The sequence below is a fragment of the Ahaetulla prasina genome, chromosome 1, assembly GCF_028640845.1.
Source record: "Ahaetulla prasina isolate Xishuangbanna chromosome 1, ASM2864084v1, whole genome shotgun sequence".
In the NCBI taxonomy this organism is placed as follows: Eukaryota; Metazoa; Chordata; class Lepidosauria; order Squamata; family Colubridae; genus Ahaetulla; species Ahaetulla prasina.
Window position 1 is genome coordinate 72,355,877 of NC_080539.1, and position 22,630 is coordinate 72,378,506.

Below are 22,630 nucleotides of genomic sequence, written 5' to 3' on the forward strand. Positions count from 1 at the left end.
GAGCATATGCACCAAGACAAATTCCTTGTGTGTCCAATCACACTTGGCCAAAAAAAAAAATTCTATTCTATTCTAAAATGCCTTTTGTTACTGAAAGATCTTTAGAAAAGCAATATTTTTCCGTAGTAGAAGACCACAGTATAAATCCTACCAACTCTAATTAAATAATCTGATTGCAAGCACTAGAGAAAAATGCTGCCTGATCCCAGAAAGCTGCTGCCAGAATGCAGACCAGGTGGATGATTACATAATCTAACTTGGAGGAAGATAATTTCCTATTTACAACACATGCATGCATCCTCTTTCCTCTGGAGTGGCTATACGTTTGGGGAGTGCAAGCACACATCCACTGACTAGGTTCATACATGTAGATGTAATGAGGTTTGCTTATGTTTTGCACATTCATTGTGAGTTATTCAACAGACAGCTCATGGTTTGAATGAAATGAATGAGTAGGCTGAGCTGTAAGGTGGAATTAAACAGGTCATCAATTTGGAATCACTGTGTTGCCACAACAGACCCAAGTCCTTCCTCAGGTGAATTCCACTGACCCATATCTAGTGCCAGTTTAGCTTTGACCATTAGTTGACTAGATTCTTGTGTATAGGTAGCAATAATAAACTCTCCTGTGCTTTGAACTCAACAAATGCTCCTGGTTATTTGCACCTGACATTAGCCCAATTACTGTTGCTATGTGAAATCCAGTCATTCCATCTTTCTCACCTACAACAGACCTGCCCTAAAAGTTGAGACATGCATTTAGATTCTTCAAGTAATAAAATATTTACGATTCCAGCATCTTTTCATCTTCACTAAGGATTGTTAAATCTATCAGCGTTCAGTTATTAAACTCATAGCTACATGACTCACTTTGATATCTACACAATATCCACATTCTTGCTTTGTGCTTCATAAACCAAAAAATACTGGGCTTAACAAGAAAGGAGGCAGGCAAGGAAATTGCACAATTTGAGCTTCTGTCTTGGACTGCCTACACCCAAGAACCAGGCAAGCATTAGCAGCTTCCCGGAACAGGTGGGACACCATTAAATCTTTGGTGTTTGTGTCATCCAACTCTTTCTAAAGTGTCAGTAGAAAGTAATTGAGCAATTTCTTTCATGGCCGGTGAAATGATAGTTAAATGATGACAGTAAACCAGGGACTTTTCTTAACTGGAGTCCATATTCAAGACTTTCCGAACCTTCTAAAAACAATTGTTTATTTCACTGTTTTATTTGAAGGCACATGTTCACAGCCCATTCTGTGTTTGCAGACTTACACCAACACATTTAACCACCCTCCCTGCACAAAAGTGAGACATCTATGTCATGCCCTTTACTTAAAAAAAAAAAATGGAGGGGGAAAAAAACCCAACATTTCTGTGGACTGACCTACTGTCCTCTGTCCTTTGCCTTAAAGAGTGGCTGCCAAGAATGACCTCATGCCATAGCAACAACTTCCCTCCCACTAGCCAAAGAACCTTGCTTCTTTCCATCTGCACGTCCTCTCACTCTAATAAAGGAAAGTCCTTTGGCAGCAAAACACTGCACTCTCTTCCTTTCTACTGCAGTTTTGAAAAGAAGAGCAGAAAACAGCCTTTGATTGTCCTCTTTTGTGGTAACAGTTAAGCCAATTTCTTCCTTTGCACATTTTCTTCCTTTACCTGCACCATGTCACAGTTGAACTGGGCTAGGAGAAGGCTCCACTTGGATAGGTCTGCCACTCCTGTGCTGCTTTCTACGCAGGGCTTCAGCTCCACTACTGTGCTTGGTTTGGTATTTTTGGTACTCTCTTTCCAAGGAGATGCTGGTGCAGAGCTTGCAGTCTAGGAAGGAGAGAGAGAGAGAGAGAGAGAGAGAGAGAGAGAGAATGAGAAAGTGACCTTTCTTGGATTTGGCCGGAATCAGATAGAAGAGAAGTAACTATGACTTAACTGACCTTTGGTTACAAAGTCAACATTAGTCTGGGTACAAAATGGCAATGCTGATCTTTAATTGCCCCACCCTAAAACTGTGTATTGCTGAAATGATGCTCAGCTTTGTGTTAAGTCTTCTTTACTACCTGGTTGAAAAGTCCTGGAATTTGTTCCATTCCTTTGAATGTGTAGCTGATCCAACAACAGTATGGTGTGTGTGAGACTAGAAGGCACTTCACATGGCATTGTTTTCTTTATCCAATCCCTCCCAAAGGTGCTTTTTTAAAGAGGCAACCGGACTTCCTTCTTTTTCTTTGAAGACGTTTCGCTTCTCATCCAAGAACCTTCTTCAGCTCTGACTGGATGGTGGGGAATGGGAGGATTTATACTGCTTGCAGACAGCTTGTCACTTGCGTTCTTTTAGAGTCATTGAGGCCACCTGGAGGTTTATCTGTGTCCTCACCTGAGTAGTGCAAACGGGTGTGGAGCCTTCTTAGAACTGCTGAAAGGATTGTGTTGTTGACTAGAGATAGATGATGTTGTATTCCTTCCCTTGTCTTTTAAAAGACAAAGACCATTCTTTTGAAGGCAGCAAAGTTCACAGAGAGGACCGCTGGTTTGAAAGAAGGGTCAAAGAGGCCATCTATGTCAAAATTGAACAGCCCTCTCTCAATAGATGGGGAGGGATACGATATCATCTATCTCCATTCTACAATGCAGTCCTTTCAACAGTTCCAAGAAGGCTCCACATCCATTTGCACTAATCATTAATCCTGAGGACCCAGATAAATATCCAAGTGGCCTCAACGACTCTCTAAAAGAACACAAATGACCAGCTATCTGCAAGGAATATAAATCCTTCCATTTCCCACCATCCAGTCAGAGCTGAAGAAGCTTCTTGGATGAGAAGTGAAACAACTTCAAAGAAAGTCAAGGAAGTCCAATTGCCTCTTGAAAAAGCAACTTTGAGACAACCATAACCTGGATGACTGAAAATCTCCATAGACATTTACCCAATCCTTCCAAATCAGTTCAAAGATTTGCCAACCATCTTCACTCCTGCTGACTTAAGCACACTGAGAAGGTGCTGAGAAGACAATGAGCCAATCAATGTTTCCTCCAACTAACCAGCAGAAGACTAAAAAAAGCCCCAAACCCATTCTATCAGAGGCCCATTTAAGTTACTGCCTGCTCATGAACAACTACAACAAAATCTCATTTTCACCCCAATAATTAAATTGGTAATCCTCCCTGTCACCTTAGGGCTTTAGTATATATCTATTTATTTTATTTTATTTTATTTTATTATTTATTTTATCACAACAGTATATATAAGCATAAGCATGAAAATAACTACCGTATATACTCGAGTATAAGCCGAGTTTTTCAGCACGTTTTTTGTGCTGAAAAACGTCCCCTCGGCTTATACTCGGGTCTATACGGCTTATACTCGAGTTTTGTTTAAGCCCTCGCTTATACTCGAGTATATACGGCTTATACTCGAGTTTTTTTTTTCTTTTTCACATTTTGCGGACGGTAGCGGGAAGCCCTGCGGTGCAGTGAGAGGCGGGCGGGGGCCGCCAGCCTTCTCAGCTGAGGGAGGAGGGTTTCAACCGGTAGGTGCCTCATTTCCCACCCTCGGCTTATACTCGAGTCCCCAGTTTACCCCAGTTTTTGGGGTAAAATTGGGGACCTCGGCTTATACTCGGATCGGCTTATATTCGAGTATATACGGTATATAATATATAAGCATATATATAAGCATAAGTATGTAATAACTATATTAATTGGATATAATGAAAGGAAACAATAGGACAGGAACGGTAGGCACGTTTGTGCTCTTATGCACGCCTTACTTCTCCTTACTTGTAAATATGTAAGAATTTGTAGCAAAGTGAAGCTACCATTCCTCTTATAAGAAAAATCTCTCTTGATTGCTGCAAAGTAGCATATCTAGTCATAACTTTTGCAACTTTCCCTAATGTCTCCTATTGCAGCTGTCAGACACAAGAATAGTTTGCAAATTCTAAAGAAAATTCTTAATTTTTAGGCAATTTGAACAAGAACTCCTTGTAAGGGGACTTTTTCCTCTGCCTTAGGAGTAACCAAAATCTCAATTCCCCATTCCACATAAAAGGGAAAGAGACAAACAAGTTTTTAAAAAGTTGGGTATTTTCCAAGTGCCTGGTCCATTAGAAAGGGAAAGGGAAATTGTCAAAATCTTGACAATTTCACAATGGAATCAAGGACCTATTCCCTTTAAAAGACTGGTAGCGGCTGAGGCTCAGAAAACAAGGGTTTTGCTCCAGGGAGGAAATGGAATACCCATAAATTCTGTGGCATGTCATATTTAGGAAAAAATATAAAAAAGCTTTTATGTGGTTATTTTAGAGCTAAAAATAAATAAATCAGGTAAGCTGCGCAGACTGCACTGGCTGCCTGTGGCCTTCCGGGTGCGCTTCAAGGTTTTGGTAATGATCTTCAAAGCGCTCCATGGCATAGCGCCGGGCTACTTACGGGACCGTCTGCTGCCATCGAATGCCTCTCACCGACCCGTGCGCTCTCACAGGGAGGGACTCCTCAGGGTGCCGTCGGCCAGGCAGTGCCGACTGGCGACACCCAGGGGAAGGGCCTTTTCTGTGGGGGCCCCCACTCTCTGGAACGAGCTTCCCCCAGGTCTTCGCCAACTTCCTGACCTTCGAGCCTTCTGCCGCGAGCTTAAGACACATCTATTTATCTGCGCAGGACTGGACTAGAATTTTAAATTTTTAAATGTTTAAATTTTAAATTTGGTTTTAAATGGGTTTTATTATTTATATCTCTATTTTAAATATTCGGCCTATGTAATAAGTTTTTTAAATTAATGTTTTACCTTGTATATATTTATGTTTTTTATATGGCTGTAAACCGCCCTGAGTCCCTAGGGAGATAGGGCGGTATAAAAGTACGAATAATAAATAAATAAATAAATAAATAAGCTGCCAATTTAGCGGTAGGATTATAAAGGCCTGTAGTTACTTTTGAACTGGGACAGAATCTTTGTATGAATGTGTCCCAAATACAGGCAGTCCTTGACTTACAACAGTTCCTTTAGTGGCCATTCAAGTTTCCAATGGCACTGAAAAAAAATGACTTACAATCATTTTTCAACTTACGACCATTGCAGCCTCCACCTGGTCACTTGATCAAAATTCAGATGCTTGGCAAACGACTTGCATTTATGACAATTGCAATGTCCCAGGATCATGTAAGCCCCTTTTGCGACCTTCTAACAAGCAAAGTCAGTGGGGAAGCCAGATTCACATAACAACTGTGCTACTAACTTCACAACTGCAGTGATTCACTTAACAAGTGTGGTAAGAAAGGTCATAAGGGTAAAGGTTCCCCTCACACATACGTGCTAGTCGTTGCAGACTCTAGGGGGGCAGTGCTCATCTCCGTTTCAAAGCTAAAGAGCCAGCGCTGTCCGAAGACGTCTCCGTGGTCATGTGGCTGGCATGACTCAACGCCAAAGGCGCACGGAACGCTGTTACCTTCCCACCAAAGGTGGTCCCTATTTTTCTACTTGCATTTTTTACGTGCTTTCGAACTGCTAGGTTGGCAGAAGCTGCCCCATTACGCAGCACTAGGGGTTCGAACCGCTGAACTGCCGACCTTTCGATCGACAAGCCCAGCGTCTTAGCCCCTGAGCCACCGTGTCCCTTAAGAAAGGTCATAAAACGAGGCAAAACTCACTTATCAAATGTCTCGCTTTGCAACAGAAAAATTTTTTTGGGCTCAGTTATGATTGTTATATCGAGGACTATCTGTACACTTCATTCCCATCTCTCATTTTTTGCGTGAGGCAGCCATTTTAGATGGTAGGAAAGAGATACGGAAAACCAACTCTTTGCTAACATTTAGTGCTAATCTGAACTTTGGCAGCTCAAATCAGGTAATCCCAGTTTTAGGCTTTATACAGTAATATTACCATACTTGATGGCATCAGATGCTACTGATGACTGATATTATAGCTATGCTACTTTATCCTCATGCTTATGTTGGCTTGAAATAACAATATAATAGTTCTGGTCATAAAGCTGTAATTGCTCAGCAGTTAATGTATCTGCATTGATATACACTATATTATAAAGTAGGGGCTGACAAATTTAATATTTGTTGATTTATTAAATTTTTATGAAGCTTTTATAAAACATGTCCATTTTGAATCTGAAATCGTGCATGTGTGTGTGTTTGCATCAGCAAAATAATTAACTGAATTCTGAAACTAGAAATGTGACCAGGGTTAAAAAAATATTGAAAATTATGGCAATAGCCATAAGTGGAAACCTGAGGAGAATTTAGCATACCGTTCACTTTATACATGTTTTGATATTAAATGTAGGCTTCCCCCATCTCACTATTTGTACTCATAGCTGAAAAATACTTAAACACTACTACAGGTAGTCCTCGACCTATGACCACCGCTGAGCCCAACATTTCTGTTGTTAAGCGAGACATTTGTTAAGTGAATTTTGCCCCATTTTATGACCTTTCATGCCACAGTTGTTAAGTGAATCACTGCAGTTGATAAATTAGCGACATAGTTGTTAAGGGAATCTGGCTTCCCCATTGACTTTGCTTGTCAGAAGGTTCCAAAAGGTGATCACATGATCCTGGGATACAGCAATGGTCAATGGTTGAACCAGTTGCCAAGCATCTGAATTTTGATCACGTGACCATGGGGATGCGGAAAAGGTTTTATCTGTGAAAAACGGTCATAAGCAGTGGTGGGATTCAAATAACTTAACAACTGGTTCTCTGCCCTAATGATTTCTTCCAACAACCAGTTCACCAAACTGCTTAGAAAGTTAAGAACCGGTTCTCCTGAAGTGGTGCGAACTGGCTGAATCCCACCACTGGTCATAAGTCACTTTTTTCACTGCCATTGAATGATCACTAAATGAACTGTTGTAAGTCGAGGACTACCTTTATTTAGTTTAGGGAATTATATTTTCAACACAAACGTTTTAAGCTGTCCTTGCCTTCCTGAAAGCTGGCTTGGTTATTAATTTGCTTTTTAGTATTTGTCCTTTACATAATGGTATAAGAATGCAGTCCATAGAAGCTCCCTGACCAGTTTCGAGCTCACTGCAGCCTGCATCAGAGTGCCCATTGAATTACTTTGGTTCATTGAAATCCATTAGAGTGTTTGCATTTCCACTGAATACAAGAATTTGGTTTATAAGGAAAGGACTGTCCATTTGGCTCAGCATTTGCCATCGTGACTGAGGTCATGACTGCAGGAACACTTTTCTAAAAGCCATTCTGAAGACTGCAAATGATGAGGTTGTTACATAAGCAACATTTCCCAAAATTGTTAGGTTTAACTTTTATGTTAAATTTCTTCTAATTTAACTACCCTGCTCTTTCCCTCAGGCTCCAAGAGAAACTAAAGCAATTTCTCCTGAACTTCTAAAACAAAAGCATGACTTCATGCCTGCCTGCTTTACAAATGAGCTTTAGACTCGGCTCCTGAAAGGCTGACTAAAGACACTTATTTTAAGCAACTCATCGAATGGCAGCCCTGAATAGCTTCCAAGCTTTGTTCTTGAGCTCTGCAATGACACAATGTTTTGTCCCTGCTCCAAGACGGCTAGGGGACTGGCAGCTATAAAAGTGACCTCTATCTAAACTCAGCCAAAACTCCAGCAAACAAAACACTAAGGAGGGCTAACATTGCAAATACTATATCTCAAGTCCCACCGGGGATACAGAGATCAATAGGACTTAAAAGATAAAACACAGGACAAAAAGCTTAAAATCACCTTTGTAAAATAAGACATAAAAGGATCCCCAACTACAGCACAGAAAATAGAAGTCAGTGATGGTGGGAAAATAATCATCATACCTATGGAATAGGGATAGGCAGCTCAGGTCCCTCTCAATCTTTTGGTGCTTTGTTTTGTTTTTTAACTCTGGACATCTTCAAATCATGAGTACTGACAGTAAATTGTAGGAACGTTCATCGAAAACATTTGTAGAGCAGCAAATGACACATAACATAACTGAGGAATATGATACATCTGAGTATCTATCTATCTATCTATCTATCTATCTATCTATCTATCTATCTATCTATCTATCTATCTATCTATCTATCTCACAGCCAATCCTGTGGCTATATCTACATCACAAAAGGCAATCATTTTATGTTGTACAATGCAATGTTTAGTTAAATTCTCCCAAGAATATATGAATTGTTCAGTCCTTTCAGTCATATATATATTTGAGTTTAAGGCCAAGTAGCAGAATTCTCATTTCTTTCATAAAGTTTAATAATGCCTAACACTGTGAGGCCCATTATAATACAGAGATGTTTTGAATCAGAATAGGAGAAAATGAACAAACCTAATTCTCAGTTCTAGATGAGATCAACCCTGACTGCTCCTTAGAAGGCCAGATCCTAAAGATGAAACTGAAATACTTTGGCCACCTAGTGAGAAAGAAGGACTCACTGGAGAAGAGCCTAATGCTGGGAAAGATTGAGGGCAAAAGAAGAAGGGGACGACAAAGAACAAGGTGGCTGGATGGAGTCACTGAAGGCATGAGTTTAAATGGACTCCAGAGGATGATAGAGGACAGGAAGGCCTGGAGGAACGTTGTCCATGGGGTAGCAATAGGTCGGACACGACTTCACAACTAACAACAACAAATTCCCAGTGAATGGCAAGCTGCACTGGGTGGTAAGTCAGGCTAATTTTATGCAGTGGCTTAGGCAATCTGGAAGCATATTGCAAAAGGCCACCATTAAAGAGATGCCATCGGCAACTGAGTCGTTCATTATAACCTTTCCACGATTGAATATTCCTACCATAGGGCAGGCCTTAGTGTAATAACTAGAAGTTGGGCTCTCCCACAGTATATTGAGATGTGTTGAATGATTGATTCTATCGAAACAAGCTTAATATTAGTCATCTTCTATGAAATATACCCTCCCTAAAGGGCCCCAACTATTCTGCTTCATATTCAGTACCACATAAATATATGTTTGTTTTTTTCAGGACTTTACGCAATGTTACTACTATGAGTTCATTTTAAATAGGTATGTTTTTAGGAGCCATTTTAATAGACCAATGTTTTATGGGTTTGGAGTTATTTTTAATTGTATTTATGATGATTTTATATTTTAGCATGCTTCTAGATGCATTTTGCCCTGTGGACCATCGCTACCATGTAACTAATGATTTTAGAAACGAATAGAATAAAACTTGCTGAACTATGACTGTCATTCTTCCCAGTCAACATAACATTTGACCACACTGGCTGAAATAATGAGAAGCAATCCAACACATCTGGAGGGCAACAAGTCATAGAAAGCCAGTCCAAGTTGTCAGTCCCCATGCTGTGTGTCCTGTTCAATTTTCCACTGAGATAAGCGTATGGATTTGCTTAGTAACCTAATTCATTTCCTCCCATGAAATTTCCCCCAGAAATGAGTTTCCGTCTGGCAGGAAAGAAGGAGGGAGGTTGAACATGAACAAGAAGGCCACTCTACGCAGGAACACAAAAAAGGGATTGTCATGGGCAAAGCCTTTGAGACAGTGGAGTGTCAGTGGGCGGCATCTTGCATCAGCTTATGCATTCAGACTAAGTTGTTTGTCACATCCTCTTGGAATCAGCAGTCTGTAATACTAATAAGACAATACCCTTCTCATTTATGTTGGCTGCAGATACTTTGACATCATGTATTGTTTTGCAACAGGTCTTCTAGATGATATCATTATATACACCTGCTCACAAATGAGATGGGACAATGCTATATTCAGATGTCAGAAAGGTAGTTGGTGAACTAGTTTTGGAAATGTGTATCCAACCATTTCTACAACTCGATACATGCTGTTTATCAAGCAAGCAGTTTTTAAAAAGTCTTTTATAAGAAACCACAATGCTACTTAATTTAATACTAAGTTATGGAGTTTGAAGAGGCACAATTTTTTAAAAAAAGCAGTCAAAAACTACAGAGTTTGATGCAAAGTCATTATTGAAATTTAACAGAACAGAGACTGTTTGGGTGGATGAGATAGACAGCTTGGTGCATTAAGGTAAAAGGAGATTTATAACCATTTTAAAGAGGTTTTTTTTTCTCCTGCTGAAAAAACTGGTTGAAAAATGTGCTTTTATTACTTGGCTATCACAATCAGAGCTTCAGATCCATATTTCCTAAACGCTGTATGAGCCGCATGTGGTACAAGGCATGTGGGTGGTCCGTTTCTGTTTTTCAAGATCCATTGTATTTATTTCACCTCTTCACTGGATCAGCATGCATAAGCCCATACCTTCCTGAAAGCCTGTCAAATTCATGCAAGAATCCAAACAGATACTCTTTTGTTTTGTGGTTGGAAAGTAAAAGGAATGATAGCTTGGTGTTCCAAAAGAGGTTTCCCATAGGAGAAGGGTGGGGCAGATACTGAGTTGGCAGAGAAAAGAAGACTTAAGAAAATAAAAAAGTCTGCTGGAAAAGAGAACTTGTAGAATTGGAAGGAGGACTAATGGCTGGCAACCTAAGGAGGTAGTTTGTTGGTTGTTCAGAAGAGTAGATCCAAAGAGGAGAAGGTGCTGTGAGTTCCTTTCTACCCACTGCAGAGGCTGAAGTAATGGAAGATGTGAAGCTATATCGACCAGAGAGAAAGCTTATGCCAGCCTAAAAGGGTATGTATGTTGGCCAGTACATTTAGCTCCTTACTTTTTTTCTAAAGAAAAAGTAAGAAGTGTATTTATAAATAGTGCAGTGTATATGTGTGGGTACACATTTGTTAAACCAATACTGTAGAATGCATACAGAGTACACTTAGGCTGCATAATATTTAGTACAGTAAAGGAAAAGGTCCATTTTACAATGCATTTTAAATCTTGAACCATGATGGCTATAAGCCAAGCAAAGAATGGAATGTAGTTACCAAGTTGTAAATAACTCTTGCAAAGAAAAGCTATAAATGCCAAGATTAATGCTGCTTTCCGTCTTAATGAAAGGAGGGGAAATCGTGAGTTTCGCACTATGTCAAATCCTGTGAACCTACAGCAGTCCCTGAGACAATCAGATTGTTCCACAGAGACTAAATGAGAGCCTGTTATTTATCTTCTCTAATGGAGATTTTCTCTGCGATTCTCTTTAGAGCTATGCCTTTTTGGAACTTAAAGGGGCTTATTAAAAAAACTGAGAATCTATACCTTTCAAACAACCTGATGCATCATACCAGTAGTATATCCAATTCTAAGTGGCAGTTTTCACGATCAGATTATGAATGCTTGTTTTTTATCTTTGTTGTGAGAATCTGTAAATCATCCCTCTTTGCCATTTTTGTACTTAATATACCGTACATTGATTCCTCTTTTCAAGTACTACCTTCCCACTCAACAATAGAAAATAGAACATACTTTTAGTTAATATTGAACAAACTTCTATTTTAGTTTTAGATAAAGTAGCTTTACAGGGCCATAATGATTCTGAAAGAACTTAAGAAAGTCACAGAGGAAGAAGCTGGTCATCTGATTGGCTGATGTTAATGCTGCCAAGTTGTTCCCACCTGCAGACCAACACACAATATACAGCATGTTACTAATAGAAACAGAATGCTGTCAGAGTGTGGATCATTAGGGCAAAATGATTTCTGTTCAGATGACAGCTGTAACTCCTAACTAGGTTCAACACCAGTTCGTCAGACTTGAGACCATATCTACTTATAGTAGAGCACCATCTTTGGTTTAGCATCTTGACAGCCTCACTTGATTCAGATAAAAAAACAATACTGCTTGGAGAAAGCCTTAACATTCACAAGAATATGGATACATTGAGAGTTATATACTTCCTGATTTTATTTTTAGGCCAGAATGGGAATCTTGCACTTTCTTCCTTCACCTTTTCCTTCACAAAACATCAGTTATAGATGAAACAGAGAAGTCCCCTCCACACCCCAAATCTTCTATAGTAGCCCCTTTAGTTGCTAATTTAAAAGGATATGGTAGAATGGTTTGATTAGTTTGGGAGGATATGGATATGATTTACAGACTTCTTCAATAGATTGTCATCTTTTCCCTCCATAATTTAAGCACCTTGGGTGGAAAGGCAAGACTTCAACGGATGAAAACACAAAACTAATTTCCACAAAAGGACTAGCAGAACTTATAACAAGATTTGAAATATGAAGATGGTAATTGCATCAAAAGATGTGTGTATTTATTGATTACTATCTAGCAAGATGTTGGCCATTATAGGAGGCAAAAAGTCTTTCTCATAAGCATTACAAAAAGCATCAGTTGAAAGCAAGTCATCATAAACCAATGCTTATCCTTCCTTCTGATCCAAAATTCAAAACATTCTGATAATGTATATTAATCAGTTAATGACGTGTATTAGAAAAATAACCTGAGGTTAGAGTCTACTAAAATCAAACATAAACTATATATAAGAAGAGGTGCCTCTTTGTTTATAGATAAATCTCATGCAAGCCAACATCCAAAGATAATGTCAATAAACAAAGATTTGAATATCTAATGGAATTTATGGATGCTGAAAATGTTCACCAAGCTAGGCAATCTCCTGTTTCATAGGAGACTAGCAAGGATTAGATTAAGTACCTGCTGCAGGTAAGGATAGACTCAAATCCACATTGATGTTCAAGAATTCCAATCCTTCATGTACAAAGTCCAGTGTTTTCCGAGTCAAGCTCCACTCCTAATTATAAACTGAATTCAACCATATACAGTAGTGCTTTTTAACTCGGCAGGATGTAAAAGAAACCTACCACAAAAGGCGCAACTCTGCCAACTAGAGAATTGTCACTAGCCTGGGGGCTTCTCACATTCTGTTTTTCTTCCTTGGGATCCACTTCTTTTCTGAGAAATACCTGTAGGAAAAATTAGCATGGTGAAGATTTATCATGTCCCAATTATGGAAAATCACCGGAGAATAATCAAGTAGCTAGACACCGAGCTGCTAAGGTGGCAATGGCAAAATTCAGACTTTTCAATTTTACTGTGTTTTATCAAATCCTCATCCTGATTATGCTTTAAGACACAGGGGTCAAACCTGATCGTATCATGTGACGTATGATGAAGTTTTTTGCCTTTGCAGAACCAGGGTGGGCATGGCCTGCGTGTGATGCATCTGGCCAGTTTGACACCCCTGCTTTAAGATGAGTATTGCACCCCAATAATTTCAATGAGACATGATTTTTAACAAGGGTTCCACCCATTAATTGTTGCTATATTGCAAGCCCACAGGTGGTCATAAGAAGATGAAATAAACATTGCCTAAATTTTTCTTTCACTCATTTTCATAAGAAATGATCAGTATTTTTTTTTAATTATTGATTTTTAAAAACACAGTTTGAATACAGTTCTTCATTCTTACACAAAGACTTAGCATATGGATATGGAAAAAGAAGAATCAATAAATCAAGACACAATAACCAATGGTCAAATGTAGCCAGGACAAATTAGAACACCAGTATCTCAGAACATTTTATTCTCAGCAATATCTATCTTCTATTAGCAGTGAGGATGTAAAGGAATGTCATAATTCACATATGAACAGAATATCTATTAAAGTAATGGTGACTTCATGATAGATGAAGCATCACGTACTGTTTATCTGTGAGAAAACAATACATTACAATACTTATTCCACAAGTATGTATTCTAAACATTGGAAATTGTTGCCTTCCTGTTATTGCTGAACTCCTATAAGCACCACTCAGCATATCCAATACTCAAGAAAGTGGGGAAGAGATAGCAGAGAAATTGCAGTGAATGGGACAGACATGTAGATGTCCAAGTTTCTCAGACTAGTAGTGTGAGATAAATAGGTTTCTTTGCAATGAAACATAAGATAATGATATTGCAAATCTGCAAACAACAAATAATAGGACAGTAATTGCATGATTTAAAGCAAGATGGGGAAATGCTATTGTGATAGGATATTTAATGAAAATGAACTCATACATAAATAGGACATTGATAAAAATAGAAGATAGAATTAGAGCTATGTAGGTATGTTATATATATAAACCTGATGCTTAACAACTTTCTGGTACAACAGCAATTTAATAGAAGCTAGGAATTAGAACAAAAATATATAAATCTTATACTTAACAGCTGTGACATTTGAGGCTACATTTTAATATTCAAATGTTTAGTTACATTATTACTATTTTTTCTGAATATGTAACATTTTTAAGGTTTTTTTAAAAATCTACCTTTTTTATATTAGGGTCCATCTATAACCCGGTGAGCTCAGTTTTCAGTATTTCTCTGCTACAAACCTAAGAAACTTGTCCTATATTTATGTAGTGTGAAATAAACTGCTTTGGTCCTTAAATACTTTACTCCCTATGAAGGTTTGATTAAGTAAACTAAAGTGTCCGTAGACACCTGGAGAATGGTGATGCAAGTAACATCATCATACATCATGGGGCAACTGAGGTAAATTGAATAATTGTATTGTTTACACAATGGCATACTAATGTACATGTTTACATGACTTTGGTATCATTGCAATTTCTACAGACACTCATAAAATTGTCTTGAAAGTCTTGGTCCCAAAGTCAGTAGGTTTCCAATGAATGCCATGAGTTTGGTGCTCTATTTCACTTTACAAAATGGTAGCAAATCTCTTTGATGATTAGAAGCATCAATGAGGGGATGTTTTTTACTGTTTCAATATTTCTAGCAATAACTGTGAGAGGAATATTGGAGTTTTAGTGGATAACCTATTAAACATGAGCTAGCAGTGTGCAGTGGCAGGCAAAAAAGCCAATGCAATCCTAAATTGCATTAACAGAGGAATACAATCACGATCAAGTGGGGTACTAATACCACTCTATAAAGCCCCAGTAAGACCACACTTAGAATACTGCATCCAGTTTTGGTCACCATACTACAAATAAGTTGTTGAGACTCTAGAAAAAGTCCAGAGAAATGCAACCAAGATGATTAGGGGACTGGGGTGAAGAATGGTTACAGGAACTGGGCATGGCTAGTGTAGTGAAGAGAGGATCAGGGAAGACATGATAGCAGTATTCCAGTATTTGAGGGGCTTCCACAGAGAGGAAGGGGTCAAGCTATTTTCCAAGGCACCCGAAAGCCAGACAAGGAATAATGGGTGGAAACTGATCAAGGAGAGATTCAACCTAGAAATAAGGAGAAATTTTCTGATAGTGAGAGCAATCAACCAATGGAACAGCTTGCCTTCAGACGTTGTGGGAGCTTCATCACTGGAGGCTTTCAAGAAAAGACTGGACTGCCATCTGTCAGAAATGGCGTAGGGTCTTCTGCTTGGGCAGGGTTTGGACTAGATGACCTACAAAGTCCCTTCCAATTCTGTTAATCTATTAATATATATTTTGCTGAAAGGGTTTGATGTTGGAGTACATCTCTGGGATCTCAGAAAATGGAAAATCCTCTCACAAGACCACATAACTCTCTTAAATACATAAATGCTAACTATTCCATCATCTCCAAAATAATTTGGAAGAAATGCCTCAGACTAATTGGAAGCATGAGCACATCTCTCTTCCATGGAAGCCTGAAAAAAAAAAGCATGTTGCTGTTTTGGGAATCACGTCAAAGTTACAACGGTTAATTATAGGATTCCTCAGCTGCGCTCGAGTTTCTTTTTTCAGAATTGCTCAAGATGTCTGAAAACAACAGCGCTTTTTAAAAATCACTTTTGAAAGGTGCATCCCTTCCATGTCCATGCTTATTTAAATAGAAATAGTCTTCCCTGGGACTGAAGTTCAAGGCATATGCACTAAAGCAGGGGTCTCCAACCTTGGCAACTTTTAAAATTTGTGGACTTCAACTCCCAGAGTTCCTGACCCTGCTTTGGGAGTTGAAGTCCACAAGTCTTAAAGTTGCCAAGGTTGGAGACCCCTGCACTAAAGGGAAAGCTTAGAATATTGTCTGCAAAAGATTTGGAACGCTTTAGCATGTAAATGATAGGCAGTTCAGCCACTGAGTAAACTTCTATGCTTTGTTATGTAGTGAAAGCCTGACTAGATGATCCTTTATTTCTATTGTTTACAGGTTGGTTATTATTTTTTGCAAACACCTAATAGCTATTAATTCCATGATGTATGGTTTCTAAATTCCATAATGTATGGTAATCAGAAATATTCAAAGAAGTCAATATCTATTTCCCCCCAGCTGGGACCGCTTGGCGTCTCCCTGGCCAGAGTTGGGGGTGGGGGAGATAAGCTTGCAGGTGACATAAGTGCTTTATTTACTGTACATGTGAAGCTCCCTCAATCCATCAGCTGCAGGCAAACAAGGCTGTCAGCACAAAGATGATCTCATCCTTCCTGCAGTTCTGCTCCACTTGGATAGCAGAGGTAGGGCTCCCTCCCGCACCATCTGATCCCATCCAACAAGCAGCAGCAGCAGCCGGGAGCACATGTGAAAACAAGAACCGAGTCAGTCTTTCTTTAACTTTGGAATGTGGGGACAGCAACCGAGGAATGAACTGGCAAGAAGAATGTCCTCCAGCTGGAGAAGATACAAATGATATCAAACCAATCATCCCATAGGATGGGAAGCACTCATCTATATCTTATAAGGCTCAATGCCGGAGAAACACATAAAGGCTGTCAGAATGATTCTTGGCCAAGATTCCAAGGTCAGTTTGGGCAACACTTTCCATGGGGCTGATGAGATAACACGGTTAGTCATGCCTGCAGAGAATTTTTTTTTTTAAAAAAAATCTTGTCTTCGTTATTAAAACCAAAACAGAATGACATGGCCTCAACTTATCCCATTGGAACATGTTTCATAATTTCACAGAACTGACATCACATGCTATCACATAGCTGGCCTCAATATTTTTTCTCTCTCCATGTATACTTACAGTTCATTTAGGAAAGTGGCTACAAACAACTGAAGTGTTAAATTAATGTGATCCGAGTCATCTTTCTGACAAGAGGTTTTGCCGAACGGCACACCTTTTCTGAGATTTCCAAATGTCTCTCTCATAACCCTTTCTCTGAATAAAATTCAACACAACCTTGTAAAATACAATCTTGTAGAAACATAAAAGGCAACTCTAGTATGGTCCTGTTTATATTCAAATCCTAGTACCATTAAAACACACAGGTTATTTTCTAAGCCTTTCCTGGCATTACTTGGCAGGATGTTTCCTTATAATACATATCCAGAAATGACATAACCTTGTGTTTTAAAAAATGCTGGAAGATAGAAATTTAAATGCTTACTAATTGTATGAGTAACCTTTCATAGACTTTCATAAACCATGTTCAGAGGTAATATAGTCTCATCACATCATCCACAGATTATCTCCACAACAAAACAAAACAGAAACAAAAAGAGAATAAGCCAATGCATGAGATAAGAAATGGAATAAATAAATGGAACTAGAAAAAAATAATAATATGGAACCAGAAATCTCAAGGTCCTACTACTAGTTCTGAGAGGAGTACTATGGAAAGATAACTAGGTAAAGGTAGGGTACCATGTCTAGCTCAGAGTGATGTTCACTATGCAGCTGCTTGCAGATAAATGCTATCAGAGGCAAAGTACTTTAAATAATAATGACTAGAGGTCAGGTAGAATTTAAGCAGCATGTGTGCTCACCCCTGTAGGAAAAAGCATTATTCTTTGTTCATGTTTGATTATGTCAGATAGTAGGAAGAAATAAACTGTACCCCCATGTGATCAAGTTCTCCAGAAAATTGTCTCTCCCTCCCCAACACTGGAGGAATCCTGAATTTCAGATCTCCATCACCTTTAATTCAACTACTTGGGATTCCTTTTCACACGATGGCTTGCACAAAGATCCTAAAGCCAGGTGTAATCCAGCACTGTAAAGAGCTGTGAAGTGCAGAGCAGAGAGCATAGCAAAAAAATAAGAGGAGAGAAACGAATGGCTTACCTTGAATTGTGCTTTTCCTGCTTTGCAGTTGTTGTTGTTGTAATTTTTCTCCGCACTGGTGTGGGAAGGGCCTCTGAACAGCCCTTCTTCCCCTAAACCACCTTTTCCATGCCAGTTGGACAAAGTAATCTTCTTAATGGAACGGGACAGTGAATTGCTATTGATGCAATCATCATTGGTGACCACTTCTTCAATAGGGCTAGCCCTTTTAAATCTTTCTCCAGCAGGCTCTAGAGACGTCTGAGCCAGATACAAAGAAACACACTCATTGAGGTTTTGGTGCAAGTCATGGTTATTCAGAGCATGGAGAGGAATGTCAGTACAGCTGTCTCTTGGAAATTCCAGGGAACACTTGGGTAGAGATAATTTGGTGCTAATGGTGAACGGTTGGACTTTCCTTGCTGTGCTACCGGACATTGTCTCCCCTAGCACAAGCCTTACAGGGGCCCTAGAAAAATGCTAGGGCACAAGTCTTGATAAACTCCCTCTGCTTTTGGTAGGAAAGAAAAGGACCGCTTGTTGGAGGACATAGAAAGAAAGGCAAAATCAGAAGTGACAAGATTTGCCTTGGCTTCTTCCATCCCATGCAAGAAAACTCAGAGGTGTAGACTGTGTCCCATCGGATCCGTCCTGCTCTTCTTTCCCTCAGGCGTCCACGTTTGTGAGCTCCCTCACAAGTGAAGCTTCTCCTTAAAACGTTCCAGCAGGATTTCCAAACCTCCTTTGGTTTTCTAGCAGCTACCCAGCTGCCACCAAGCCAAGGTCTCTGGGCAGTGGTAGTTTAACTCTGTGTGAGGAAGTCACTCAGTCTTCGATCAGTTTTGCCGGAAAACAAAGGCGGAGAGAGAGCCGAATCGAGGGAGGGAACTTGGTCTTGGCTTACTGAGCAAAGAGGAGAAAAATTATTCAGAGCGCCTGGAAGTTGGGAGGAATGGTTTGGGGTGGGGGGGGGAGGATCTTAAGAAATGAGATAAAAAAAAAATGAAACCTTCCCCTTGAGAGGAGTGCAATTGGTAAATACTTCTTGAGCTCGCCTTCTCTCTTGGCTGGAAGAGCGCCCGCTTTCCCATGAGAAGCCAAACGTCGCTTCTGATGGGGAAAACGGGTGCTGGGAGGATACGACTCGCCTCCCTCCGCTCCGGGGCTCTGACAGGTGGGTGCCGGAATTACCACTTCCGAGCCCCGAAAATTGGGGGGAAGAGGGTGCCGTGCGCTCCCTCCCTCTTTCCCTCCCTCCCTCCCTGAATCCGTTTCAGTCGACGTCCACCTTCTTGCGCAGGTTGAGGAGGCAGAGCAGGCAGGTGAGGATGGCCTCGCGGGACTGCTGAGAAGTCAGTCGGGCCCTCAGGCGCCGGAGCAGCGGCAGGAGGCGCTTGCGAGCCAGCAGCAACAGGCGAGTCAGAAGGGTGCGCAGAAGCAGGAGGGCGAGCAGCGGGGCGGGCATGCTGCGCTCAGGGCGCGGGCCTGGGATCTGTGGGGGGGGGGAGAGGGAGGGAGGGAGGCACAGATAGATGTACCGAGGTCAAAAAGGAGTGGAGGGAAAAAGGGCGCATCCTGAATCAGCCCAGCATTGGGGGTGGGGGTGGGGGTGGGGGTGGTGGGGTGGGGCAGAAGGAGAGGAGGAGCGCTCTCCCCTCGTTGAAAAAGCCCTCCCTTCCCTCCTTTGCCCAAGTCTTAACTCTCTCTTCCACTCGCTATATTTAGCCCGGCTCTTCAGACAGGGAGTTCTTTAGCATGAGGTAATGTGGCTTGGACTCAGGGGAGAAGACGGCTTCCAAAAAACCTAAAGGCTACTTCCCCCATCTCCCGGGAAGATGGGGAAATTGGCTGGTCCGCTCACTCGGGGAGTTAGGCTCCCACCTACTGGAGTGCGGAGTTGTTGGAAAAGGAAAACGGGGCAGGCAGGTGACACTGGAAGGTTTTAAAAAAGAGATTGGACAGGCATTTGTCTGCAATGGTTCTAGATAAGCCAGATTTCCTGTCTGAGCGGGGGGGGGGTTGGACTAGAAGACCTCTAAGGTCCCTCCCTTCCAACGCGGTTATTCTGAAATAGAGCCAAAAGGGGAAAAGGGGTGAACAAAGGCATTTGACAACGCGGGCGAGGAAATGCTGGCGGCGGCAGCGGCAGCAGCTGGCATTAACAGCTGCGCGGAATTCAACAGGTGAAGCGCTTCTCCACATTTGTCCCTTGCCGAAAAGCGCTTCCCCTGCAAACATTCTCAGCTGTCCGAGGGGCCGGGAGCCAAAACGCCGGAGGCCCCCGTGGCGGGCGTAGCTTTGCATTCCAGGCGAGGGTCTCATTTAAAAAAAGTGCCAGAGGGAGGCACCTGCAGCCCCGGGCGAGAAAAAGCGAGGCATTAAACTTTTGCCACTCGCGAGTTGCAAAAACTTGCAAGGTGAGGTCCCCCCCCCCTAAAAAAACGGGGGCAAGACAGGCGGGAATTAAGGCTGCACCGGTATCCACGCTGCAGCTCGTTGCTGGAGGACCCAAGGCCGAGAGCAAGGCTGCATTCAGGGCTTGCGGAGTGGAGGCGGTTTCGCTTACAAGCTCGCGCCTGCTGCTAAGCGCGCGGGCCGTTTTATTTCTGGGAAGGGAAATTGCGGGTGGGAAGAGGGCAGGGTGGAACCTTCTGCTTAGTGCCCGGAGTAGTCATAGCAACAGAGAGCGTCGGAGGCGATGATGCAATTGAATTCCATAAGGATAGGCTCAAAGCGCGGGGACTTGGAGAGGAAAGTTCTCTGGGCGCTATGGCAACGGACAATACTGACTTTTCATCTCTGGAAGACATGGAAGAAACCCCAGCGCTGCACGGCCAAAGGGTTACAAATCCGAATTGAGCCTCCATACTATATATATAAACCCTCGTGATTCAAAAAAATGCATCCCCTGATCTCGGTTTTCTCCCACTTTGGGACCTGTTGCGCTATGGAGTCCCAGAAGCCCCAGTTCTGAATTAGCCACCCGAAGTGCTGCATGTTTAGAAAATAGGGTATTTACGGCTGAGTCTCTCAACCGAGACTCTTAGAGGGACTCCGCACGTTTGAAACGCTTGAAGGAACACGTAGGATGCCTGGGAGAGGGAACGCGTTGCGGGAGATGCGCACTTGCGCTGTTGTACCACGCTCTGCCCTTAATGTTAAATTGCATGTGTGATTGCCCGCAAGGGTATAAAACATGTATGCACACTGGCTTCCTAACATTAAGTCAATGAGGGAGAGAATCGGAATAGAGCTGGAAGGGACCTCGGAGGTCTTCTAGTCCAGCCTCCTGCTCAAGCAGGAGCACTTCCAGACAAGTGACTGTCCAGTCTCTTCTTAAAAACCTCCAGACATGTAGATCGCTTTAATTCCTTGGATAAAATTAACAGAACACAGAATCGGAGACGAACAAGATCCAACTTCCTCCGTACTTCTCTATGCACATTCCCCGTAATGCCCTAATCGATAGTGTAATGAAAGGGGCAAGTGGAAGCAATTACATACCTGCGTAGTAAACAGCATTTGGCTGCAACGTATGTGTACTAGCAAAAAAAAACAAAAAAAAAAACACCTATGGCTTATCTTGTTCACATCACCATAAATTCATTCAGGCATAGGGGGATTTACATTTTGCATCTGCTATCCTGTTTTGTCGAAGAATACACTACAGGAGGCATGTATAAAAAAAACAAACTTTTAGAATGTGTGGTAGCGGTGAGAATTATTTAAACATTCACAGATACAAACTGAGTTATATCAAACTCAGGTTGTTTCCCACATTATGGGAAACACAATGAGCTTGATATACAGAAGAAGATCCATTTGATAACATTCCTGCTTCCCCTTGCATATTCCATGCAGTATATGATGTCGTCTGTAGGCAAGCTGCCTACCCACACCAATGCTTAAGTTGCCTACAGATAGGAAGATGCTGCTGCATTAACAACACAGAAGAATAAAAAAACCAGTATTATTTTTTGCTGAGGGTATTATTGGGTTTGCTTTCAGCTTCCATTTGAACTGCAGAAATTATACTCCAGTTGCCCATAGAAGATGAGATTAGGAGGACATTAAAATGTGCTGTTCCCTCATTTTTCACCCCCTTCTTTGAAGAGCAAAATTTGGATTTGGAAGAGCCAGTTAAGAAGACAGTGTTGAGAAGAAAATGGAGCATATAATGTCTTTTTATTCACTATGCAGTATTAGAATGGATCTAGGCTTATACACATATTTTCTCATAGCATGCTTCTGTTCAGAGGCAAGCATTGGGCATGCCCTTTGGCATCTAGATCATAGATGTAATTATGTTGAACAAAAGTGCTCTCTTTTGGGGTCAGGTTCTGCAATTTAGGTTCTGTATTTGTTTGTGTAATGAGTGACCTCAAGGGACTTGTTCACATGAAACAATAAGTCTTTTGCTCTCTCTTACTTGGTTAATTAACTGTAATAATTGGGATCTGTGGGACAGGATATCACATACAGTCTTGTTGCCAGCATAGCCACACTGTTTCACTTAGAGTGGAAGGGTTATCATTTTTATTTGCAATCGTAAGAAATCTAGAATACAAGGTGAAGATTTTCATAAACACAGTACAGATGATGGAGAATGAACTGTCCAGTTTTAGTGATGTTAAAGACTCTTTTATTATTATTATTATTATTATTATTATTATTATTATTATTATTATTATTATTATTATTATTATTATTATTATTATTAATGGAATTCATTATAATTGATGAGGTCGTTGATGCTGGGCTTGGATATTTGTTTGCAGACATTTGTCTAGGTAATTAAGTGCACCAACTGGATG

General features: G+C 40.9%; 1 protein-coding gene across 6 annotated transcripts in view; it reads right to left on the bottom strand.

Moving 5' to 3' along the window:
* The window catches only part of LOC131201901 (uncharacterized), an 83,737-nt gene extending 64,607 nt beyond the window's left edge, over positions 1 to 19,130 (bottom strand). For 4 of the 6 annotated variants that reach the window (XM_058190563.1, XM_058190483.1, XM_058190400.1 and 1 more), the window contains exons 1-3: positions 17,838 to 19,130; positions 12,700 to 12,801; positions 1,664 to 1,825 (exon numbers count right to left, since the gene is read on the bottom strand). In XM_058190563.1, the coding sequence (XP_058046546.1) occupies positions 1,664 to 1,825; positions 12,700 to 12,801; positions 17,838 to 18,254 (681 nt within the window). In that variant the 5' untranslated portion in view covers positions 18,255 to 19,130. The remainder of the gene's footprint in view (positions 1 to 1,663; positions 1,826 to 12,699; positions 12,802 to 17,837) is intronic. The other 2 variants (XM_058190308.1, XM_058190646.1) reach the window with 2 other exon arrangements.
* Between the last annotated feature and the right edge of the window lie 3,500 nt (positions 19,131 to 22,630).